This window comes from Theropithecus gelada, chromosome 14 (assembly GCF_003255815.1).
Source record: "Theropithecus gelada isolate Dixy chromosome 14, Tgel_1.0, whole genome shotgun sequence".
NCBI classification, from domain to species: Eukaryota; Metazoa; Chordata; class Mammalia; order Primates; family Cercopithecidae; genus Theropithecus; species Theropithecus gelada.
In genome coordinates this window covers 101,778,886-101,805,711 of record NC_037682.1, presented here as the reverse complement: position 1 = coordinate 101,805,711, position 26,826 = coordinate 101,778,886, and the positions used below count along the sequence as shown (strand labels likewise).

Genomic DNA, 26,826 nt, shown 5'->3' with positions numbered 1-26,826 from the left:
AGCACAAGCTGTGGCCTGACAATGCCCCTCTAGCTTCCTGCTAGGCCTCCAGAGCCTGGCGTTGCTCATTCCTTGTAATCCTTGATTCAAGTATTTCCTGTGCCACCCCTCTCACCATTTGGCATTTCCTGCTACCAATCTGGAAAGCGTTATCACAAGTCTGTATGTTAAGTTGTGAGAGAGATGGAGAAGGATCTTTTAAAGTCAGTTGCCATCTTCCTCTTTCCCCATCTGCCTACAGTCACTGCTAACAGGGTGATCGCAATGTCCCCAGGCACCGCGTGGCTGTGGGGAGCAGGAGGCAGAGTTGAGAATGTTTACCTTTTTGGATGACTCAGAGCCAGGAGATGATGGGGTGTGGAAGGCAGGTGCCAGGGGGGTACTGCCTGGATGGGCTCTGGGGTTTGTGAAAGCTGGTGCTAGGCCAGACACGGTGGCTCACGCCTGTAATCTCAATACCTTGGGAGGCTGAGGCAGATAGATCACTTGATGTCAGGAGTTTGAGACTCGTCTGGCCAACATGGTGAAACCCCATCTCTACTAAAAATACAAAAATTGGCTGGGTGTGGCGGCATGCACCTGTGGTCCCAGTGACTTGCTTGAACCCGGGAGGCAGAGGGTGCAGTGAGCTGAGGTTGCGCCACTGCACTCCAGCCTGGGCAACAAAGTGAGACTCTGCCTCAAAAAAAAAAAAAAGAAAAAAAAGAAAAAGAAAAAATGGCTGGCGCTGGTGTGCCCTCACCCGCACCCGCCTTGGTCCAGGGGCCTCCTGTAGTCGCCACTCCCGCCTCTCCCACTGCTTCCCACCTTCCTTCAATGTAGGCAATGAAGTTGAGCTTGGACTAGAACAGGCATCTTGCTCCAATCCTCCTTGTCTAATTTGCAGGGTTTTAACGTGTATTGCATTCACTATGGCACAATGTGCTTTGTCCTTGTCTTGTTAATTTGGCAACATACAGAGCAAACCCATAAATCTCCTCCAGAGTTTATTGAATGGCTTTTCATGTAGTTACCAAATTGTATTTGCCATCTCCCTTAATCTTTTCACATGCATATTTGAAAGAATTATTCAAATGAATGATAATTACATCCTTGGAAAGTGGAGAGCACGGGGGAGAGGGCTTTGAAGGCTGAGACAGCCTCGCCTCGGGCGGGCCCCCACCCCCACCCCAGGGGCTGAAGGGGGACCCTCTGTGCACTGACACCCACCCACCCAGACCTCTGGACAAGAGCAGGAAGTGCATTTAAACACTGTACTTGCCATTCTTTCAGTGCTCTGTTCCTCACTGAGTTCTCCTGGGGAACTAGGAAGGGAATCTGTTTGGTTACCTCATTAAACTTTCCTATTTTTAATCTCATGGTGAATTTGTGCAAAATAGAAAGCACAGGGAAACGCCAGTGGCAGCTGCTTCAGCATAAAAGGTGTTGTGTTTGCAGTGGGCATTGTCAAGAGTCTGAAAGCTAAATAGGCCTTCTCTAAAAACACCCTAGAAGGTCCCTGAGCATGATTGGAAACATTAGAAATAAATGTACTGCCTTTTCCTCTCCAGGGCTACAAAGAATGCTACAGTGGAGACAAGAGGCCAGACTCTGAAATAACCTCCTTTGGACACAGAACTTACCACTCTTGCTTATCAGAGGCAGCGGACCCTGGATTTTTCCAGGGCCTTGAGCACTGAACCCTGGTCAGCTGGCTTGAGTCCCAACCCAAGCCCATCACCAGAAGCCTCAACGCAGGAAGATCTCAGTGAAACCTTTCCCTCTAATCCAAGTGACATCTTTGTCGCAGGTGTTTGTACATGAAAGCAGAGTGATGAAGGTGTGTGTGTCCACGGAAGAAGTAAAAATACAGCCCTAGTTCATATTTTTCCTAGTCTCTCCCTGTTCCCAGGTAAAGTTATAGCATGTTCAAGGATGTGCACTTACAGCATAACTGGTTTCATTCCTCAGACCTAAGTTTGTGTAGAATAACTCATACCAAAGATGACAAAGGGCCCGTTCCTAGCCCTGCCTTGCAACACACTGAAGTGGGAAAAAGAATTCTGAAAGCGTGCACAGCGGGAATTGAATCATGAGGTCGTCTTTGAGCAAGTGCTTTTAGCTCTTTGAGTTTTAGTTTCCTCATTTCTAAAATACGGATAATGCTTGCTTCATAGAATTTTAATTTGTGTAAATATATAGTACGGGCCCCTCAGATGTGAGTACTCTTCTTGCTAGCCTCATCTCTCCAACTTTGAAAGCAGCAGTTGTAAACTAGAAGGGAATGCTTAAGGGAAAAACAGTTGCCCAATGTCATCTGACATCTCCCCCAAGATGTACATCGTACACCTGAGACTACACAGCAGCTATTGCTCTGTCCAGGTTGGCTCTGTAGGTTCTTATGGGAAGGGACCGACATTCCTCTTCCCTTGGGTCAAGTGTGTGCGCGGTGGGGAAGAGGTGCAGACAGGTTTGCGGAGCGCCACCTTCAGGAGTAAAAGTGGAGTGCAGGGGATGTTAGTGATGCAGTCGGAAACTGCTTAACTGTGAGATTCTGAAACCCTTTTGTAATCATCATTTGTTATTCCACTTTCCCTATTACAATGCAGATACAGAGAAAAACCCTTAAACCAAGAAGAGCTGAGTGATGGGAGTAGCAAGGAAATGGGTTCTAAGAACTCTTCGAAGGTTAAAATACCACTTCTGAAATAGACCTCACCATTGAATATATCAAATTACATGGATTGTTAGAATTCACACTCTTCCACAGCATAACTATAGAGACAGGGAAGGCTCCATTGAGAACGTCTCAAAATTACTATGCATTTAAATACCCCTAGTTATTTACATAATAATGGCTGTCACTTACTGAACACACACTATGGATTTGCATGTTCAAAAGGTTTTACTTGTTTCAACTCATTTAGTCTTAACAACCCTTGGAGATGGGGGCAATTATTACTCTGTTTAGAAATTTGCCAATCTGCTACATGTATGATGTGTGGAGCTGGGGTGTGTACTCTTAACCCAAGGCTGATGACTGCACCTAGAGAGAAATACATTTTTTAAAAGATTATTTTAAAAATCTTTAAAAAGGGAAACCTTTAAAATGTTAAAAAAAATTAAAAATCCTTTAAAAACACAAAAATGAAAACCATTAACTCTAAAACAGCAACAGAGGCTAAGGTGCAAAGCCTAACAAATAAGGATGTTCAACTAATGAGAGACCCAACTGCAGGCGTTTTGTTTTGAATAAATTCACTATCACAGTTGCTTTTTACCAAACTCCCCTTCTCACATGCCACTTCATTCATCAATGAGTATTAACCCATTCTTCTCACCCAATGGTATAGGTGGAGAAGAAATAGTCCTTACCCCAGGTAACACTGTTGCCTGATAGAATGTTCTCCTGGATTCTTGGCTCAGCCTGTGGAAGTACCTAGGGAACTCACACCTAATGCTTATTTTGAATATGCTGACTCCTCTGCCAACAACCAAACATCAATAATCAAATCTGCTGACAGAGCCAAAATAAATGGTCTAAATCCACAAGCTGGCAGTTACACAGCTTACAGTAATCGAGTAGGGGGAGAAAAGAATACTTAACAATGCAAATGGCAATTTTAGAGAACAATAAGAAAAGCAAAGGTCCAAAAAGCAATGTAGGAGGAGAAACCTGCTCTCTGAAGTAGTGGCTTGTCACGCAGTGACATAGAACGTCCACATGCTAAATCATGAAGATCATGACAATACGGTGACTGCATCGGAAACAGTATTTCATTAATAGAAAATTATTAGGACAATTGGGTCAGGAAGACGCTGCTGTCTAGAATAGCTGGGATACAGCGAAGATTGCTGTTTTACTTCAGCAAGAACAGGGTGGATACGGCATTGTATTTGTTTGCATCTGTCCTTGAGTTATCCTTACACCCACTGTCATCACCACCATGACAATAAGCCTGTGAGATGGGCATTCTGATCATTTCACAGCTGTGCATGAAAAAGACTCTGAAAGAGAATTTGCCCAAATTTTACATATTGTGTGTCTCATATATATAGTTACCATAGTAATATGTGCAGGACTGAGATTCAAACACAGCCCTGGAGTTCCTGACAGCTGTCTGCAATCTCTCCCAATCTGTGCAGGACTTTCACAGAAGCAGAGCCTTTCCCCACAGTGATCTAACTTTTCCAGCCTCGACTATTAAAGAGATAAAAATTTCCATTTCTGTTCATTCAAATCTATTCAATTTATTTTTACAAACAAAATCCTTATTCCTGTTGGCTACGTGGCCCTGCACATTCCAGGCCAGCTAAAGAAGTTGAACTCCTTGAAGGGGGGATGTGTGTACCCTCGTTCTCTGTGCCCCACTACCTGTCAGGGTGTCATGGATATCAGTGCTCAAAGTTTTGCGCATCCTAGTAAATACCACTGCACCAACATGAGTCTTTTCGATACATTTTTTTTTTTTTTTTTTTGAGACGAAGTCTTGCTCTGTCACCCAGGCTGGAGTGCAGTGGCACGATCTTGGCTCACTGCAACCTTCTCCTGCCTCAGTCTTCTGAGTAGCTGGGATTACAGGCATGTGCCATGAAGCCCAGCTAATTTTTTTTTTTTTTTGTATTTTTAGTAGAGATGGGGTTTCACCATGTTGGCCAGGCTGGTCTCGAACTTTTGACCTCAAGTGATCCGCCTGCCTTGGCCTCCCAAACTGCTGGGATTACAGGCGTGAGTCACTGCGCTCGGCCCTTTCAATACATTTTAAATCAATTGGCAGCCCTCATAATCAGAAAAGAGGATGTCCGTGCCATCTAGCATTATCTTACAAACTCCCTGGACGAGGTCCCTACCAACAATACTCCTAGCCAGACACCTGATGATACTTCAAAAGCACCGGGAACCAACACTATAATGACGGGTTCAGGAAAAAAACCACTCTCATCATGCCTTAAGTTATGTCTAGTTGTCTTTGACATTTAATTTCAATTTTCATAGAAATTAATTATGGCTCTAACATTTACATTGATACTGACCATGTGTTTATCTTACACAATGCTCACAATGTTAAGCTCTGAATGCGGGCAAAGTAGAGAAGTATGATGCTTTTATTTATTTAGCATCTGTGGTGCCATATGAGATCAATTTCTTCATTAAAGAAAAACAAACCAGCAGAAGAAAAAAGAATTTTTAAATTTTTGTCTCAGTGGCAGAATCACATAGCTGTTTTGATATAGATTTCCAGTAGATCTAAAATACTGCTTTGGGAATTATAAAGATTCCATTACAGAAATACACAGAACAGAGGATAAATACAATCACATCAGTTTATCAGATGGTTGCAGTGAACATCTTTTGCCTTACTTTTCCTATAAGAAAAGTTTGCAGGATCAAATAAAAAATTCTACTAGCAGCATACGACTCTGGTTTGGGAGAAAAAACCCTGAAAGGAAAAGATAAAATCAATAACCTGGTACACTTGCAATGAAATGCTTTGTCTCTGCAGAAGTCTGCATGTTTGTGAATAGTTCACATAAGAAATTTCTAATTTCAAAAAAACTGAAGGAATTCGAACACGTATTCTTCATAAAAAGAAACGTTTGCTTTTCGATGCCTTCTTCCCTTGGAACATAAGCTGCTTTAAGAAAGGTGGCGAAAGCTTTAATGAACAACATTTTGTTATTCATCTGAAATACTTGGACAGAAAATTGGCAAATTTGGTATATGGTTCAAGAAGTAAAACGTTAGGGATTTTATAAAGCTAAGTTAAAACATGCACATTTTCTACTGCCAAATGGCCAAAACCTTAAATTGTCTTTAAATCTAAAAGACTAAGAATCTTAGGGGAAAAGCCACTTTCTAACATATAACAGTTAACATTGCAACAGGAGTTAATAGCAAGTTAACAGAAAGTATTAAGGAAAAACAAAGTAACCACTTAAAAAAACAATAAACATTGTTAAAACCCAGAGTTGCATTCCAATTTTAAAAGAAAGTTTAACTATTGAAGTGGATAATGATGTTCATGCTGTTTAAATGTTCTTATGAAAATGATATTATCCATGCAACAGCCGGTATAAAGCACTGTGAATGAACATGCTCAGCAGCGTGTACTTCCAACGAACTCAGAATTACATATGATCATATGAAGAATATCATTCACCAAGGACAGTCCCAAAGCATCTAAAAAACCTAAAGATCTGGACAGACAAAGCAGAGATACATTTTATTTCTTATAAAGAGTTACATTGTAACATGCCACTCACATTATAGCTACAATTACACTAGTCACAAGTTTTAATCTTACAGAATAAAGCTATAGCATGTGAAATTACAATATATTTATCTTCTTTAAAACCATTTTTAAAGAATGGCAGATATATCATTTATTAGAAGCCAAAACCAACAGAAAAATGTAACTGGTAAATGCAGCCAAAATGTATTTGTGGCTAATTAAATGCTGCAACAGATTTTTTTGGTCCACGAGGCTGTTAAAAACAAAAGGTTGGTAAGGGATTCCCATCTATCAATAGAAATGAAAAGTTCATGAAAAAAATTCAATACATATTAAAACATTTTAACAGAATGCTTTTTTTTGTGTGGTGAAGCACAAGAAATATCTCTAATAAATAACGGGTGTAAACAGGTAAAAAACTCAAATGAATTAGGATGCTTTCATATGAATGTCTAACAATCCTCTTTTGAAGGATATCAAAAACTACCAGATTTTCTTTGAATGTCAACTGAAATGCAATTATGATTTCTTCTGTTAACATATACTAGGATTTACTGCTTGAGATCAGCAAACCCTGGCCCACAGGCCAAATCTGACCTGCTTCCTGTTTCTGTAAATAAAGTTTTATTGGAACACAGCCACACTCATTTACATGTTATCTGTGGCTGTTCTTATGCCATACAGCCAGAGATGAGAAGTTTTTACAATGGTATTTTAAGCCCATATGATTCCTGTATTATTTACTATCTGATCCTTTACAGAAAAAATCTGCCCCTGCCCTAGGGGGCTAAGATAGTGTATGTTTTTTTTACTTTTATTAACGCTCTGTTTTCTCTTATTCTAAGGCATGTGTGTAATCCATCTCTTTTTAATACCTCACTTTATTTGTCAGTGTATACCTTGGAAACTTAACATGTTAGCTGAATTACCATCTTTAATATATTTGGAACATAAGTATATGTCCAACCAGAACCTGTTTTATTTCAGGTCACTTGAGAATTCTCCAGGAGTTATATGACAATAAAATGGATGCACCACACACCAACAGAATGGCCAGAAAACTGTACATCTTATTTTATCTTGAATAAGGAAGCTGAATAGCAAAAAGAATAACGAAAACCATATATACTTTAAAGTAAATACCATTGTAAATCAGAGGAAAACAGCTTGAGTTTTCAACACACACACACACACACACACAAACACACACACACCCCCAGAGCCATCCTCCCACCTGTCACAAACAAGAGCTATAACATAAGCAAAGTATATTTGTTTTATAAATATATTACTGTCTATATACATATAGATACATCCATAAGACATGTTAAATAATTATTTGTATAATCAATACTACTTTAAGTTTTTTGTGTACTTTAAAATTACACATTCTATTAAAAATATCAAAATAATTCTTTTAAAATACCAAGAATAAAACCAGTGAAGAATCGCTTTCCATCCAAGTGGTTCTAAATCTTATCATTGGCTGTCCAGACCCCAGACTTGGTCGTTCACAACTCAAAGAAACATAGTTCAATTAGAGAAAAGTTAGCCATCAGAAGCACTCCCCCAACCCCTGTTTTTAATACCTCATAACAAATACATATTTGTGTATATATAGATATATATAAAATACTCTTCAGTTATATTACATATTCTCATAAATGAATTTTCATAAAAACACAAAGGTCAAGTTTCCACCAGTATCAAATATTGTATACTGGTGTGCATTTCTTCCAAATGTGTAGGTCAGTGACAAACTCTTATCAGGATATATAGAGAGATCATAAAAACAAGACTGAAAACGTCTGTATCACATGCAAGAAAGAAGGAAATACCAAGAGCCAGTATTTGGCCAGTTAGGTACTATTCCCTCTGGACTAAGACACAGAGACAACAGACTGGCTACTTACTGTGTAAAGTACAGTCAACTGTCAATTATTCAGGGGCAAAATATTCCAATCTGAATCCTTTTTGTGTTTTTGATCAGTTGACCATTTCTGGCAATTTCACTTATTAACACACCTCTCTGGTTACTTATTAGCAAGTCTGGTAAAAGATTTGGTTAGAGAGAAAGTTTTGGCTAACATGAAGGCTTGTGATCAGCTATGGATTTAATTTAATGATGGACTCCTTTGACTTATTGCTTTAGATAAGTAAGAATTTGCTGTACCTAAAGTCTGCCAATTATCTCATTCTACAGCTCTGAACGCAACACTGGTGATTCAAAACAAGGGGACAAATTGTCCTCTTCACATAAGAAAACTGCTATTTTTAAACTCATAGTTAATTACACTGAAGGATTTAGTGTGGGTAGTTCAGAGCTATTCACTTCAGTAGAGGTGGCAGCTGGCTACACTATTTTCCCATAATTTAAAATCCATGAGGCAATGACAAATAGTCAGCTAATAACACAAGAAGGTCAAATTCAAAGTGTCACACACATCTCACCTAAGATCTCATTTAAATAAATGGAGTAAAATTTGGCGAATGTTCAAATAAAGGGTAAAATGAAGAAAATGGAAGCAAAACCTACATGTATAATTTAAAAGTGATTTCATACTAAAAAAAAAGTCTTAGAATATGACTAAAATAAAAGATATTACACATCTGTAACCCTAGTTTTGGCACTGAGTTAGCCTCTATGTTTAAACTTGCTTTATAGTGACCAACCAAATCAAGGAGAACAATTTCACAGGTGAGTAGCGTTGCTCTCAGACAGACACCACTCACAATGGGTTGTGTGGTCTCACCCATATTATTTCTGGGTACAGATGAGTGCCACACACATTTCAAACACAACAGCAATAATTGTGTAGAACATCACTTTCCTGAATTAAGTTTGCTGAACACGGTTCAGATTATTGGTTATGTCAATATGCACAATGCCTTTTAGAAGCATTTACTGTATACCCAAATCCTACTTCGTGCAACACACAGTGTCGCACAAGTAGTGAAAATGTTATCCTAGTCAAAGGTGCTTGGACATTATTTTCAGGCAGCATTTTACCTTTATTTTAAGTTCACACTAGGTAAGTTTTAGGAGAAAGAAAATGCCAATAAATTTATGTAATGTGTTTTAATATATTATATAAAACTAAGACAAACACTTTTATTTATCTAAATTGTTATTTTTATTTTCTAACCTATTCTAGACCTCAATTTTACTTAAAAAATTTGTATTTAAATAAGGGATAAAATGTTGCCCAAAAGTCTAATCATAGTTACATACTTGTGTTTTAACTAGATCTACAAATCAAAACAGTTCTTATAGTTAAAAAGATACAATTTGTATCAACAGTAAAAGGTACTTTCTGGTTTTTCAGGGCTTTACTTCAAACTGTAGCATGCAGAATAATCAGAATAGCCAGGGCATCTAAGCAGACTACAGAAAAATATCTGAATGAGTCTGTTACACAAAGTACAATTCAAAATCTGGAGGCAACTGTCAAGTGATGTCAGTCACACAACTGTCTGCCACTGGCTGCAAAATCTGTCTTCTAATCCGCAGAAATGTATTCACCGCTAGCAAAACCCAGGACTTTGAAACCAGAAATATCCCTTACTAATACTAGAACAGACCTTAGTCTGTATCTAAAACTACACTATTTGTGGCAAGAATCTGGCCTTAATAATATAACAGGCCCCCCAAGAAAACTACCTTCAGGAAAATGGAAAATATACAATATCTTACAAAAATTTTAAGTTACCATTTACAACTTCTCCATCACCATTTCTATAGTGCAGTATCAAGAAATGTTGCATATCCTCAACACATAAACCCACCTCAGGCCAGCCTTGATAAATAGCAGGAAAGCTAAAGAGTATGTTAAATATAAAAGTTGCATTGTGAATAATTAGATTCATTAAAAACAGGCAAGTGCTGTGAAAGGGTTATTTTATCCAGTATTGTTGTGCCCCAAAACAAAAAGACAGACATATTAAAAATACAGGTTAATGGAAATCTAGGAATTCAATTCCACTTCTACTGTCTAGAAGCACATCACAGCTGGATAACAAAGCTCTAACCTGTAACAGTTATAGCTTTTGCCTTATTCATTTTAAAAAAAATGGAAACATTTTTTCCATTGATTGCATCTGCTTTCTTTTAAATCAACCATATTAAATTAACTAATTTCTTAACAGAAAAAAATCCAAACAAAAATAACACAATGAAAAGTGCCATATTGTAAATCATTCTAATATATATACTGTTACCCATTTCAACATAAAACTGGTAACTTACATTTTGTTTAAAATATAAAGTCAGTGCTGTAGTATATCTTTGTCTCTATAAATAATGATTATAGCACAAAGAAGCCCACTTTCCCCAAATAAAAATAACTTAAAAAGCTGTAAAAGAGTCTAATTAAGCTTGGCTCGAAAAAACAGTTTGCTAGGTCTAGTCAAATGTCCCACATTCTGAAGGTATTGTAATTGCTTGCAATTGATAGACAAACACCAAGTTAATAAAACACAAAACAAGGATAAAAAGTGCTGCATATAAACCCCTGATGCACCAAAGATTAATATCAAAGATCACAGATACATCTATTAAATCAAACTGGAAAAATTTCCAGCCAAGGATATAGCTTTAAAAAGGAAATGTTAAAAAAAAGTTTAAATGTAAAGCAATCCCGTGATACTTCCACCATGTGGGGCTATACATACAGATTCCATGATACAGTATTTCACATAAATGGATACTATATAACCTCCTTGCCGAGAAGGAGATCACATGTGCTATTGTAGCAAACCTCCCTCAGCATTTGAGCTGAACAAAAAACTACTAAACACCACAAAGATGCATCATCTTTCAATAACCCAGCTGGGATTTCTCCACTAAAATGGCTGCGGCGAGCTGCTGGGCGTCTGTCATGTGAGGATTCCTTTTCATGACAATTCTCACAAGGTCAGGTGGGAAGATGTTGCACAAATTGATATAAATCTTTTCTCGGTTGTCTTGATACCTGGGGGGATCTTGCGGCATTCCACAGTACGGGATCCGCCAGGCCGGCTCCTGCTGCTCGGGGAGGCTCTGGAAGGTGAACTGCTCATAGCACGGCTGCGTGGAGTTATCGGGCAAGGAATATGTCTGCCGGTACCCATAGGCGTCGATCCCATAACCCGGCCTCTCCCAGCCTCCCAGGCCTTCCTGGCGGGAATAAGGCTTTCTTTGTCGTGAAGGAGAACTATCATAAAGTCGAGAGTCAGAGATGCTGTCTATTCTCGTGGCCACCAAGGACCTCCCTAGGTGTGGTGCCTTAGAGTGTGCTGAACTTGGAGGAGAGGGGTAGTCGCCGGGACAGCTGGACCGGGCGCCCACAGCGGGGTGCTGCAGGTGCAGAGCCAAGTGCGGAAGAGGAGGCTTGTGATGGAACTTTGGTTCTTCGTGACTGTAACTTTGCACTCTGGTTAAGGGGTCGTGGAAATTCTGCAGGAAGGGTTGAGGATTAAGGCGGCTGTGAGGGTGCATGTGTTGACACTTCAAATTCTCCTCTAGCTGTGGGTCGGGGGAGCTGACATAGGACCGGTCATTGTAACCCACGTAGGAGTCACTGCTCCCACAGCTCATGCTCCCTTCACTGCTGCAGTCAGAAGCTACGGAACTTATTCTATAATCTGTGTCTAAGGAGAAACGCCTTTCAGGGCTTCGTGGGCCTGAGAGACTCAGATTTGAGTATGCATTCAACATGGAATAATATCCAATGTCGACAGGCGAGTCACATTTTGGATACTGTTCATAAGGCATTAGCGTTCCATGATTTTTGGTTGCCATCATCATTGGAGGATATTGTCCCTGTGGTCTTTGATCCTGAGGTGGGAAATGAACTCCAGATGGAAGGCCATTGCTTAAAGATGTAGTGCTTTGGGGTTTTGCAGTAGAAGTAGCCGGGATGCTAACTAAGGAAGGTACAGACCTGGTTTCCAATTTGTTTTTGGTGGGAAGCTTTTCTTCTAGGTCTTGGTAGACTTGAGTCCTTATGCTTGGATCTGATTGCCTCTTTGGAGCACCTCGTTTGACATCAGAAGAGCTATCAGCCTTGGTGCTACAAGGAACACTGTTGCTTTTCACCAGTCCTCCTTCGTTTGCAGTTTTGGCTGCCGTATTTCTAGACATGGCACGGAGTTCATCAGCCACTGACCGCTGTGGCTGGCTGCCCCTTTCGGGATGATAATATTTGCACTTGTGTCCATAGGTACACTTCTTTCCTAAGAAGAGTAAAATTAATTAGGCAAAGGAGCATACCATCAGATCCGGAAAACACAGTTTGGCCCTATGATTTTAACGTGTAGAAGAGACAACGACAGAAATGGGAGCTGTTTTAAGTGTCACCCTGTTCTTTACTCTTGAGAAACGTCACTTCTCAGTCTTCTCACTTCCTTACTATCAAGAGCAGTAGGAAGTTGGCCGAATGAGTAACAATCACCTCCAGAACTTTTTTTTTTTTTTTTTTTTTGGGACAGAGTCTTGCTCTGTCACCCAGGTGGAGGGCAGTGGTGTGATCTCAGCTCACTGCAACCCCTGCCTCCTGGGTTCAAGCAATTCTTATGCCTCAGTCACTTGAGTAGCTGGGATTACAGACATGCGCCCCCACGCCTGGTGAATTGTTTTGTATTTTAAGTAGAGACAAGGTTTCGCCATGTTGCCTAAGCTGGTCTCAACTCCTGGCCTCATGTGATCTGCCCACCTTGGCCTCCCAAACTACTGGGATTACAGGTTTGAGCCACTGCGCCCAGCCACCTCCAGAACTTTTGGCTAATACCTCTGTGTCCTCAACTCCTCCCTGCCTCTTCTCTTCCAGTAGGACTTTATAATTAGGTAGGAAATTCTGTTTTGAAGAGCACAGTGTACTATTGTAGGGCGATAGAACCATGCTAATCTGATTTGTATCTAGATGAAAAAATTCCAAATTTTTATTCACTTCGAAGCTAACTTCATGAAGAATTAACAGTGTTTTTTGAACCATGTTTTAATATAAGGAAATGCATTTGTATTGAATCCAAACAGGTAAAAATAAGTCTTTTTCATGGCCAAGACATTTTCTGAAATTTAATTGGAATCCAAAGACCTGCATATTATGCCATCCAAAATTTTAAGTGTTTATTTTTATTAATAAAAGTTTAATAATATATTGTGTTCTAACAGCATATACTCAATATTCATAAAGCAAGTTACCATATGGACAAGGCTGCTTTTTGTGTTCAGGAACAATAGGTTTCTTCCTCAGAAAATTATCCAGACTGGGGCCATGTCTGCCAAGAGGGTCATCAGGGGGCATGAACCTGTCACAGAGAAAATAAAAAAATGATACCTAAGTTGGAAGCTGATAATTTAATTCTAAAAAGAGGACAAAGATTTGTTCACTATAAGGAATTTTTTTTTGAAATTTTAATCCAAGCGTTTTGATTCAATGTTTACAGAGTAAAAAAGAAATCAGTAAATGAAGTTCTCATTTCTTAATGAAAATTCAACTGTTTCGAGCTCTGAAATTGTATTTGTTTTCATTCAAGTAAGTTTTGAGTTGACCATATCCTATTAATTCTTCCTTCCTCTCAGTCTTGGGATTTTGTAAGGGTTTTAGAAAATGATTTCAGTCACACTTTAGGAGTTTCATCAACATAGACCTCATGAAATAGATTGCTGCAGGTGGGGCGAGGCGGAGAAGCTGAGAAGGGACGGGCTAGAACACAATGGGAAGGTACAAACTTACCGAACACGGGTTAGTGCCAGGCACTTTACACACTACACCATGGCGTCCTAACCATGAGCCCATGAAGTATCAGCTCCATTTTACAGACAAGTAAACTTCTCTAATTTAGGTTTAGATAAATTAGGTGATTTTTATCCAATGTCGCATGGCACAGTCGAGATTCAATTATATCTAACTCCAATCTATTTTCTTTCCTATTTGAATGCGCTTCTCAGCTGAGATAGAAAAAATGCTAAGGAAATAAACCTAGTATTTTGGATGGACTAATAAAGAAGAGAAGAATTTATGGCATGAATAATGAAAAGAAGTTACACTTGAAGAATTCTGCTGTTCATTATATCACCATTTGAACTTAAACCCAAGTATTTACCTATAAAATGTGAATAATGGGAATAATGTAAGAACCCTTAAAGGAGTGTCAACATGGCTGATTATTAACACTTAGCAAACACAGTGTTCAGTATTATAAAACAATATGGTAACATTACATGTTACAAAACAGAAGATAAAGTCACTCAATCCCACAATCTTAATACAATTACTTTCCATGTCCGTGTTGGATTGAAGTCATTTTCATTGTGCACATATCATTTTACATGGCTTTAATCAAACACAAATATGATTTTACACTTTGTCTTTTTAACATAAAAAACTTTCCCATGTTTCTTAATAGCCTTCATAATAATTCTTTTTATCTTTTTGACACAGAGCTTTGCTGTTTCACCCAGGCTGGAGTGAAGTGGTATGATCTCGGCTCACTGCAACCTCTGCCCCCCGGGGTTCAAACAATTCTCCTGCCTCAGCCTCCCAAGTAGCTGGGATTACAGGCGCCCACCACTACACCCAGCTAATTTTTTTTGGATGTTTAGTAGAGATGGGGTTTTGCCATGTTGGCCAGGCTGGTCTCAAACTCCTGGCCTCAGGTGATCCACCCACCTTGGCCTCCCAAAGTGCTAGGATTACAGGTGTGAGCCACCACACCTGGCATAATTCTTTTTTTCATAATAACCCTGAAGAGCTGAATAATATTCCAGTAGGAGATGTATCATAATTTGATTGATTTCTCTATTGTACATTTAGTTGCCCTTGAATTCTTGCAATTATAAATAATACAGAAATGAACACATCTGGTCTTTATTTATTCCTCATTATATATTCCAAGAAATGAGATTTTTGGGTTGATAGAACACAATATTCTTGAGGCTTCTGTGAACCTCTGCCAAATAATATATCAGTGCATCTTTAATAGCATGAGGCATACACAAAACTATTGTTGTGAATTAAATGAGTGAGAAAATATTTTCTTTTTAGATTCATTTGCATTTCTAATTGGCACAAGAGGTGAACTTTTTCTACATATTTATAAATATATTTACTTCTCATGAGACATGCTTGTTGATGTCATTTGTTCATTCATCAACTTTTAGACTCTCATCATGGCCAGAATCTTAAATTAGTTTAAGAACTTTAAAAATTCATGTACAGTCACGCACTGCATAACAGCGTGGTCAACAATGGACTGCATATATGACGGTGGAGCTGAAAAGTTGCTGGTAACGTGATAGCATAATGCATTACGCATGTGTTTGTGATCATGCTGATGCTGGTACAAACAAAGCTACTGTGCCCCCAGTCGTATAAAAGTGTAGCACATACTATTACGGACTGTGCATAATACTTGATAAACCACGATGTTACTGGCTGTGCGTGATGGCTCATGCCTGTAATCCTAGCACTTTGGGAGGCCAAGACAGACAGACCGCATGAGGCCAGGAGTTTGAGACCAGCCTGGCCAACATGGTGAAACCTTGTCTCTACTAAAAAAAAAAAAAAAACAAAAATTAGCCAGGTGTGATGGGGCGTGCCTGTAATTCCCGCTACTCAGGAGGCTGAGGAATGAGAATTGCTTGACCCTGGGAGGCTGAAGTTGCAGTGAGCCGAGATGGCGCCACTGCACTCCAGCCTGGGCGACAGTGCAAGACTCCGTCTCAAAAAACAAAAAAACAAAAGAAAACTAAAAAGTCCCCAACTACGTTACTGGTTTATGTAGTTACTATATTATACCTTTTGTTTTTATTTTAGAGTGCATTCCTTCTACTTCTAAAAAAAATGTTAACTGTAAAACAGCTTCACGCAGTTCCTTCGGGAAGTATTTCAAAAGGCATTGTTACCATAGGAGATGACAGCTCCACGCACAGTACTGCCCCGGGAGACCTTCCAGAGCAACAATATGTGGAGGTGGAGGACAGTGATTCTGATGCTCCTGACCCTGTGTAGGCCTAGGATAATGTGTTTGTGTCTTAGTTTTTAACAAAAACTTTAAAAAGAAAGAAAAAAATAAAAATAGAAAAGAGCATATAGAATAAGGCTATAAAGAAAGAAAATGTTTTTGTACAGCTGTACAATGTTTTAAGCTAAGTGTTATTACAAAAGAGAAAAACGTTTTAAAAACTAAGAGGTTTATATATTAATAGTAAAAAAGTTATAAGCCAAGGTTAATATATTATTGAAAAAAAAGTATTTTTTGATAAATTTGACATAGCCTAAGTATACAGTGTTTATCTACAGTGGTTTATGGTAATGTCCTAGCCCTTCACATTCACTCACCATACACTCACTGACTCACTCAGGACAACTTCCTGTCCTGCAAGCTCCACTCATGGTTAAGTGCCCTATAGAGATGTACCATTTAGAAATCTTTTATAGCATATTTTATGGTAAATATACCTCTTCAGTGTTTAGGTATGTTTAGATATACAAACATATCGTACCACTGTATTACAATTGCCTACAGTATTCAGCACAGTAGCATGCTATAAAAGTTGGTAGCCTGGGAGCAACAGGCTGTATGTATCATATTGCCTAGGCGTGTGGTAGGCTGGACCAGCTAGGTTTGTGTAAGTACACTCTATGATGTTCACATCCATGATGAAATCGCCTGAGGACGAACTTCTCAGAACATATCCCTGTTGTTAAGCCAAGCATGGCTTATTGAGTAAGCTATCAACGCTCTACATTGATTTTGAAAGGCAGTCCCCTTTGAGGGTGAAGATGGGAATTCCTCCTATGTCTGTTTCCTCAGGTTCTTCAGACAGAGTCTTAGAAGACTTCCTCTACCTTAGGTGTTCTGTGAGTGACTTACAGGGAAAGGTGGGGCCTGCCACTCACACTGGGCCTCCTGTGGCAATGATTCTGCAGTTTTCCTGACTCCCACTGAGGAACAGTGGGGAGATCAGTTGTTAGAAACCTGTTTGAGGTCTGGACAGTGGCAAAAAGAGAATTCTGTAGCAGCTACCAGGGATAGTTATATTTTCACAGAAGCAATATCATTGGCAAGTAAATGGTTTTACTTACTTGTCATTGACAAATGAATACATTAATAATCGTTCATCTATGAACTTCTTCCATTCTGGTTTCTCGTTAGCCAAATCCCTGTAGTTATCATTGGACACAATGATACCATCCGACTCAAAAGCCAGCTTCACGATGAACCTGTCGTCGTAGCACACCACTCTCCTCCCCTGGACTCGCCGGGATGGCGTGAACACCAGGATTTTCTCCTTTTCTAACTTACGTAAAATTTCCTGATCTGCAAGAATAATGATGGTAGGATTTCAGAAACGAAATACACAGATAACACACATGGCAACTTTCATACAATGTGAAATTCTAAAACATTAGCTGTATATATGTAGTCCTTTAATTAGGGATTATGATTTAATTTGTAGATACAACATAATTTCCAACTCTCAATAGTATTTTTCCTTCAGGAATTTTAATAATAAAGGCTTTAAAAATAGTTAAAAAATATGAACAGTGTAAAATTGAAACATGACTGGGTAAATTCTGTCATTATGTGAAGCTTTTGCTTAAGAGCTGGAGCCATCAGCACGACCACTATGGACACAGCTTCTTCCACGTTCCTACTTGAACACCGTTCTAACAGAGCAGCTATATGTTGTGTGGGGTTCAGGTGTGAGCAATACATTTTTTTCCTCCTAAGTTTGTTCGCATATTTTGTAGTTGTTTTCTTCCAACTAGTGGGAGAGTATGAAAGGAAGCAGAAGTTGTCGAGGTAGCAAAGGGAAAAATCTTTAAATGCAGAAAGTTCAAAGAGAGAGGAGGCAGTGAGGTCACAAGTGTTGTTATGAACATGGCTATGATAAGCTTCATGACCTTTCTGTGAGACAGGGTAACGAATGCCAGCATTCTCGTGGGGGTCGAACTGAGTAAGAAGTAAGAAGTGATTATGTGGAGAAAGCATCTGTTGATTAGAAAAGGCCGGGTAGAGAGATGCTCATTTTGTCTGTGGTTGGCATAGTCTTTTTTTTGTGACTGAGTTTTGCTCTATCGCCCAGGCTGGAGTGCAGTGGTATGATCGTGGCTCACTGCAACAACCTCCATCTCCCCAGTTCAAGTGATTCTTGTGCCTCAGCCTTCTGAGTAGCTGGGATTACAGGCACCTGTCACCATGCCCGGCTAATTTTTGTATTTTTAGTAGAGACGGGGTTTCACCATGTTGGCCAGGCTGGTCTTGAACTCCTGACCTCCGGTAATCCACCCGCCTCAGCCTCCCAAAGTGCTGGGATTACAGGAGTGAGCCATTCGCGCCCGGCTGGTTGGCATACTCTTATGGCACTTTGTAACTCTATTGACTTGTTTTGTGATTTAAAAAAGGGTACGAGAGTTCATATGTTGATCAATGACAAAAATTCTCTTTCAACCATCCTTTCCTTCTACTTTTGCTCCTCTGTCCCCCATTTTCCCACCATTGTAAATTCTGGCACAGAGTGCGGGGCACAAACCTACAGATGTCAGGATTTTTTTTTTTTCTAAAAGCTCACTACTTCTCAAGGCTTATTAACTGGACTTACTAAGTTTTTTTCAATCCATCTCCGCAACAGATGATTATTACATACCTTCCTGGTATTGTGCTAGGTGTTAACAGCCATCAAGACTAAAAATGACTTCTCCAAAGGAGCCTCAGTCTCACTGCACTGGACAGACACATAAGCCAGGTAAGCAAGAGTTGTAATTGCCACAGCAGAAGTATGAGCTGGGTACGGATGGAAGAGTGACGTGGGTCAGCTCTAATCCTGGCATACAGATTGATGATGCTCCTGACAGAAGAATTCATTAAGACCAGACATTTAGGAGGCTGAGGCAGGCAGACTGCTTGAGCTCAGGAGTTCAAGACCAGCCTGGTCAACATAGCAAAACCCTGTCTTTACGAAAAATACAAAAATTAGATGAGCGTGATGGTGCACACCTGTAATCCCAGCTACCCGAGAAGCTGAGGCAGGAGAATTGCTTGAACCCTGGGAAGTAAAGGTTGCAGTGAGCTGAGATCACGCCACTGCTCTCCAGCCTGGACAACAGAGTGAGACTCTGTCTCAAAAAAAAAAAAAAAAAAAAAGACCAGACCTTTGTATGAGTGGAAGAAATGTGGGCATCAGCAAATCATGGACAAATCTCAGGTTCTGCCACTTTCCACATCAGAAAATCACAATCTTGTTGAGCCTGTTTCTCCATGTTGTCAAATGCAGTTGATAAACTATGAGAAGTACATGAGTTAACTTACGGCAAAGCAGCTAGCACAGTGCCTGGCAAGCTCTCAATAAACACTGTGCTCTTCAACTTAATTTTGTTTAATAGATGTAACTGCCGATCGCCGATCTCTTTTTTTTTTCTGAGACGGAATCTTGCTCCGTCTCCCAGGCTGGAGTGCACTGGTGCGATCTCAGCTCACTACAACCTCCACCTCCCAGGTTCAAGCGATTCTTCTGCCTCAGCCTCCTGAGTAGCTGGGACTACAAGCGCGTGCCACCATGCCCAGCTAAGTTTTGTAATTTTAGTAGAGACAGGGTTTCACCATATTGGCCAGGGTGGTCTCGAACTCCTGTTCTCGTGATCCGCCCGCCTGGGCCTCCCAAGGTGCTGGGATTACAGGTGTGAGCCACTGGGCCGGCCTACTGTTGATCTCTTTTAGAAACGAAAGAATACCAATGCAAAATCGAGTGCCCCATCTCAATTATAGGAGTTGTCATAATATAGTTTTGTGTGTTAACCTGATAAGCATTTTGAGGGCAGGTGCCATATGTCATTTATCTTTGTATCCATCAGCACCCAGCCCATGAGGCATACCAGTAGATGTTCAGTGACTGTCTGTGGAGTGAATAAATGAGTTACTTAAACCGATATACTGTGAAGTCTTTCAGTTCATTCATAGTCTTACATTCATGAGTAATCTATGACATTTTATTATTTGCGAGGATGTTTACTCATTTATGCCATGTCTTGATCCTCACCAAAGTGAGTTGTAGATTAAGTTCGGTGGCCTCACAGTCATCATGCTTAATTTGCATTTAATTGTTAATGAGGTTAGAAGGACATTAATTAGAATGACATAAATAATCCTGACCTAAGTAATATGGGTTCAGTAAAACTAGAAAGTTAACTGAATTTCTAGTTCTTAGCACAGCACTTGATACACAGCTAGTGCTTGTTTAATATTTGATAAATGAATGGAAGATTGGCAAAAGTGCTAATCTGAATCTACGATGCTGACAACTTGAAAATATTTCTTATCAAGTGTCTTTTTTTGGTGCAGTGAAAGAGTATTAGGCTACTCAATTTACCAGGTATTATCTGGTTGAGGGATTTAGTCCAGAGAATTATTACCCTGGGATTATAACACCTAAAAGCCTCTGACATTAGTTTGGCATTTTACAAAGCAGTCTGCATACTGATGTGTTCCAGGGACTGGCATGCTGGTATTTTTTTTTTTTTTTTTTTTTTTTGAGACGGAGTCTCGCTCTGTCGCCCGGGCTGGAGTGCAGTGGCCGGATCTCAGCTCACTGCAAGCTCCGCCTCCCGGGTTCCCGCCATTCTCCTGCCTCAGCCTCCCGAGTAGCTGGGACTACAGGCGCCCGCCACCTCGCCCAGCTAATTTTTTTTTATTTTTTTATTTTTTAGTAGAGACGGGGTTTCACCGTGTTAGCCAGGATGGGACATGCTGGTATTTTTAAAACTAAACTTAGACACAGTGTACTATCATTTTCTCTTCTTCTTGCTTTCATATTCCTTTCATGTTCAGGAAGCTTTAAAGTCATTTACATGCTTAAATATTGTTTTTCTTTTTTTAGTTTACTTTATCCCTTCCCCCTTATCAAAACATTGTTAGGTTCCCTGTAGAAAATTAGAAAGGTAAGGACAAGTACTAAGAAGCAGGGAGAAATAAGGACCTCACAAAGTTGCAACCAAGAAGCAATTACTGTTAACAGTTTGGTATATTTCCTTCTCATCATTTTCTGTGTATTTTGTTCTTTCCATTGTTGATATATGTGTGTGTATATATATGTATGCCTGTCTGTATGTCTGTCTATAAAATAAAATCTGCCTTTTATGTAAAACAGCATTTCCACAGATCATTAAAAATTCTGCCTGAACATTCTAATGCATATTCTATCATATTGATATATCCTAATTGATTGAACCATTCTTCTAATGAATGAACACTTTTTTTTTTCTATTCTAAATAATAATACTGCACGGGATGTCTTTGGTCATAAGTATTTGTCTGTACTTCTGCTTATTTTCTTGGAACTTATTCTTAGAAGGCGAACTAGTAGATCCAAGAATGTTAATATTTTAAGACCAACTACTTTCTTGACAGGTTGCAACAATTTCCACAGCAGCTTATGAGTAACTGCTTCAGGGAAATGAGTGTTATCAGATTTTTACTTTCTGCTAATTTTTTTTTTTTTTTTTTTTTGAGATGGAGTCTTGTTCCATTGTCCAGGCTGGAGTGTGATGGTGTGATCTCAGCTCACTGCAACCCCCGCTTCCTGGGTTCAAGCGATTCTCCTGTCTCACCTCCCTAATAGCTGGGATTACAGGTGCCCGCCACCAGGCCTGGCTAATTTTTTGTGTTTTTAGTGGAGACAGGGTTTCACCATGTTGGCCAGGCTGGTCTTGAACTCCTGACCTCAAGTGATCCATCCGCCTTGGCCTCCCAAAGTGTTGGGATTACAGGCGTGAGCCTCTGCGTCTGGCCATCTCTGCTAATTTGTTGGGTAAAAAATAATATTGTTTAGATTTGCATTTATTTAATTACTAATTGGGTTGAGCTTTTTTTCTTCTTATTTAGTGCTTGCATTCTGGGAGTTGTCTATTCCTAGCCTTTTGATGCTTATATACCGGAAAGAAGTTTGTTTGTTTTTTTAATCAATCTGTATGAGCTCTTTGTATTAAGGACATGATTCTTTGTTGGATTTTTTTTCCTTAGGCAACTGGTCGATTATCATTTTTAAGAAAGTTTCTCAAAATGCAGGAGCTTTAATTTTGATATAATTTTATCTCTCTTTTCCTTAAGTAATTTCTTCTAAAAGTTTTAAATTTAGAAAATTCTTTTGGTCTCTGATGGTTTGATTTTTGACAATTAAGTCTTCAATCATCTGGAATTTATTGTTATATGGTGTAAGATAAGGGTCTAAACAAGTACACTTTTCCCAAAGGGTTATCCAATATTTGGTACTACTGGTTGAATTATGACCTCTCTGCTTTACGTTTATATACATAGGCTAGGGTCTGGTTCCATGCTCTGGGCTCCACCATGACTTGCCTATTCATTCTTATGTTAATTTAACAATGACATAATAATTATACATAAAAATTAAGTCTTATTTTTTTTTTGAGATGGGGTCTCACTGTGTCACCCAGGTTGGAGTGCAGTGGCACAATCTCAGCTCACTGCAACTTCCGCCTCCAGGGCTCAAGTGATTCTCCCACTTCAGCCTCTCGGGTAGCTGGGACCACAGCACACATCACCACACCCGGCTAATTTTTTTTGTATTTTTGGTAGAAACAGGATTTCACCATGTTGCCCAGGCTGGTCTCGAACTACGAGCTCAACTGATACGCCTGCCTCAGCCTCCCAAAGTGCTGGGATTACAAGCATGAGCCACTGTGTGCGGCTGAAAATTAAATCTTAATCATACCCTTTGGGTATATATTAGGTGGTCTCTTTATTTGTTTTTTATTTAAAATGTTTTACAGTTTTCTTTACACAGGTGCCTCAGTTTTTGTCAATACTGGATGTGGAGAGAAGGACAAGAAAGGTTGGAGGTTGATTGTAAATCACTGCAATTGGGCAAAATGTTCAACAACAGTAATGAACAGTTATAGAGGATATCATTGCCTGAAACTCAGACATTTAAACACTACAACATAATGCAAAATACATTTCTTTCTACTGCACTGAAGCACATCTTATGGTCTTACATGTCTTTTTTGAACTGTTGTTATTAGAATCTGACCGCCACCTAATGTCACAATAGCACATGAGAAAATTGGGGCCCAAAAGGGTTCATTGTGTGGCTCAAGGTCTTCACAGCTAGTGAGCAGCAAAGCCAGAATTTGGATCCAGATCTTGTGACTTCTGGCATCTCTCTAAAGGTCAGAATTTCCCAAAATTTGAAGTCAGAATTTCCACAAAAGTAAAGACAAAAACACCTGGCTTATGTAGTGATGATTAATGTTTAATTAATAAAACCAGATAGTTTTCAAACTCAAAACCAGGACAGGCATGGTAGCTCATGCCTGTAATCCCAGCATTTTGCGAGTGAACAGTTATAGAGGCAATCATTGCCTGAAATTCATACAGGTGGGCAGATCAGTTGAGGTCAGGAGTTCAAGACCAGCCTGGCCAACAGGGTGAAACCCTGTCTCTACTAAAAATACAAAAATTAGCTGGGTGTGGTGGTGCGTGCCTGTAGTCCCAGCTACTTGGCAGGTTGAGGCACGAGAATCGCTTGAACCTGGGAGGTGGAGGTTGCAGTGAGCCAAGATCGCATCACTATACTCCAGCCTGGGTGACCGTGTGTGACTCCATCTCAGAAAACAACAACAACAAAAACCAACGTTAGTGTCCCACTGCATACACGGAGTAAGCAAAACGGATTTAGGATACCTGACAGTGCCAGACACTGCATGGGAATTACAGGAAAGCGAGGAACAAGCAGCCGCCTGGAATAAGCCTACCTGTAATGAGAGCATCAGGTCGGGATTGCTCTTTCCTCCACGCAGGAACAAAAACTGTAATATCTTTGTGGCCTCTTTCCAAAAACCAATCCACTGCCAATTTTATTCCTCTGCAGGAAAATACTTCTTTGTTTCCATGGCTGAAAGATTATTACAGAACACTTAAAACACAATAAAACCTAAATTTAAGTAAATTAATTCAAGTTTATAAACATCAATTATTACATAATTACAACAGTAATAAGAGATGTCAGATTTAAAATGGAGTTTATAGCTCAGAGACACATCAAGATAACTAAGCTGAAAAATCAAGATCTGTGAGGAAAGACACAAAAGAAAATTGGGATGATTATTTTCCAGAGAAGAAACAAAAGTGAGTTTTCAAAGGTAAAGTTGTAAAGGTTAACTAGTCAGAAAGACACAAGCTGTTTTTGATCAGAATAAAGAAAACAGAAAGGGCTTCTTTCAACCACAGCAAGAAGAATTTCAGTCAAATGTCAAGAACTCAATACAGAAAAAAAAATCTGTAAAAACAGTGGTAAAAATCATCTGTAAAAAATCTGAAAAATCTGTAAAAAACTGTAAAAAAATCTGTAAAAACTCATAAGTAAACAGTTATGAGTTTCTAAAAACTTTTCTTTCTCAAAAGTTCTTAGTGTATATTTCAATACTCAATGATTGAATAATGCACAAACTTTATTAGGTGACCAATGTAAAACAACATACTACACACTCACTGAAAGGAAAAACATGTTCACAATGCTTAACTTCATAGAAGAAACACTTTGCATACACTGCAGCAAAAAGACACCTAGTTTCTGTTCAACTATATTGTGTTGGACAAGGATTAATGATGACAAAACGGCATTCAAAATTGGATTCGCAGCCTTAGTGCCTAAAAGAAAATGCCCAACTAAGAGTGAAGTCATTCAGTAAGTATTTATCTAGCACCAGGCCCTACTTGTACATTTTAACCTAATAATTCAAAAATAATACTAATTCCAATGTTTTTGAAGAAAAAGTCTCCTGCTTTGAATGCAATAATTATGTTCTTTTGTAGTGTGAAGGCTCTATTTGTTATCTATAATGGAGATATTTTTTCTTCTTAGGACTAAGGAGGGCTGAATGAAATAATGTAGGTAGATGCTTTATTTTAGCAGAAACTAAACATTAGGCATATTAATATTTTGTTCTAGGGTTCCCTGGGAAACCCTAGAACCATCTAACATATGGTTAATCATTTTTATAAAAAACAGAAATAGACTAACTTGCTTTGTAGATGTTGAAGGCTCCAAATACAAACAAGAGACAATACCTGGTTCCATAGTCCTGTCCTAATGGTCAGCAGGATTAGATGGGAAATCAGATGCACTAAGTTTCAGAGAATGGGATAAGGAAAGGGAAATTTTGAGGTCATTTTCTAGGTAAGGAGAGTGACCTGATAGCCTGGTGAATACTCCAGCAAAAGGTACCAAGTGATATTAGGTTTCATGGAAAATACTGAAATCAGTCTTCAGAAAAACTGTAGAAAATGGTATCTCTAGAGAGAACACATGTACCAAGTATTCCTAGATGCAAAAAGTCAGCTTGCTAAAACCTCACTATAATTTTACTTTGCATTAATGCTTTGAAATCTATTGCATTGTGTCTACGGCCATACCACCCTGAATGCACTGGATCTTGTCTGAAATCTACTGTAATAAGCTTTGCCAGTAAACTAATGATACTTGGTTTACTGAGAGTTGAGCATTTAATTGCTTCTGGCTCTAACGACAGGCCTGCATAAACATTTCTTCCTGGTAATTTCATTTGGTAAGGATAACTGTCACATTTACTCTAGAAATAGGAAATTCTATCTCCTAATTAATTAAATAACTTTTACTTTCATAAAATGTGTGCAAACAGCAAACCATTTACAATTACGGGATAAAGATTCTATAGATGATAAAACAGGATACTGTACTATGCCATTCTGATATTAAAGGTTGTTTCATTATCCTCCCTCTCCACAAAGACTCACAGGGAAAAAACAAGGACGAGGATGAAAAACGGCACATCGTTAATGGTAAATATCTCCATCTTGTTGAGAAACACATAATCCTCCACGTGTTTAAGAAACTGTGGTCAAGTTTTCTGTTGTCTGCAGCTGAAAACATCCCTAATTGCTATGCTAGGCATACCATGAACCAAAAGAAAACTGGCACAGCTCTATGAATACCAAGAAATATATTCTATGGCAAAAGCCATTATTAGGAGCAGAAAAGTTATTATGTAATAGTTAATAGGAAGCTATAGTCATTCTAAACTCATCTCCAAATCAGTAACACAAAAGATCACAGTATTACTAGACAAAATGAAAAAAATCCACAACCATACTAATTGACAGAAGAAGAAAACATTGAATAAGGATATAGATAATTGCAATAATCAATTACAAGCTTGATCTAATGGACATATACAAATTCTGCACAAAACTAAACAGAAAAAATATTTTTAAAAATATGAAAACTTTATAAATAAATTGGCTATGTACTAGGTCATAGAACAGATTTCAACAGATAGTAGGAATCTGTACCATACATACGATACACTCTTCCACCACAATATGTTATTACATCGCAGATATAACGTCTTGTTAAAAAATTAGTGTTGCTATAGCAGCAAAACCAATGTACAATTTTAATTTAAAAAGATCCGATTTGTAATGTAATAAAAGCCATACCAATCTTTAAAAAAAAGACATGCAAGAGCTTTATAGATAAACTGAAAATTGAAAACCTATATTAAAGGGCATGAGGGAAGACTTAAATAAAAGAACAATATATTATTTTTATGGACAGTAAGATTCGATTAATAAA

At 38.9% G+C, this 26,826-nt stretch overlaps 2 protein-coding genes across 2 annotated transcripts in view; one reads left to right on the top strand and one right to left on the bottom strand.

The window, feature by feature from the left end:
• The window catches only part of RDX (radixin), a 117,389-nt gene extending 115,483 nt beyond the window's left edge, over positions 1 to 1,906 (top strand). Inside the window, exon 16 of the mRNA XM_025356184.1 lies at positions 1,551 to 1,906. The gene's annotated coding sequence lies outside the window, so the exon portion shown is untranslated. The remainder of the gene's footprint in view (positions 1 to 1,550) is intronic.
• Positions 1,907 to 4,933: 3,027 nt separating this feature from the next.
• ZC3H12C (zinc finger CCCH-type containing 12C) overlaps positions 4,934 to 26,826 on the bottom strand; it is a 41,433-nt gene continuing 19,540 nt past the window's right edge. The window contains exons 3-6 of the mRNA XM_025358402.1: positions 23,969 to 24,108; positions 17,282 to 17,516; positions 13,393 to 13,499; positions 4,934 to 12,425 (exon numbers count right to left, since the gene is read on the bottom strand). Coding sequence (XP_025214187.1) covers positions 11,029 to 12,425; positions 13,393 to 13,499; positions 17,282 to 17,516; positions 23,969 to 24,108 — 1,879 coding nt within the window. The 3' untranslated portion in view covers positions 4,934 to 11,028. The remainder of the gene's footprint in view (positions 12,426 to 13,392; positions 13,500 to 17,281; positions 17,517 to 23,968; positions 24,109 to 26,826) is intronic.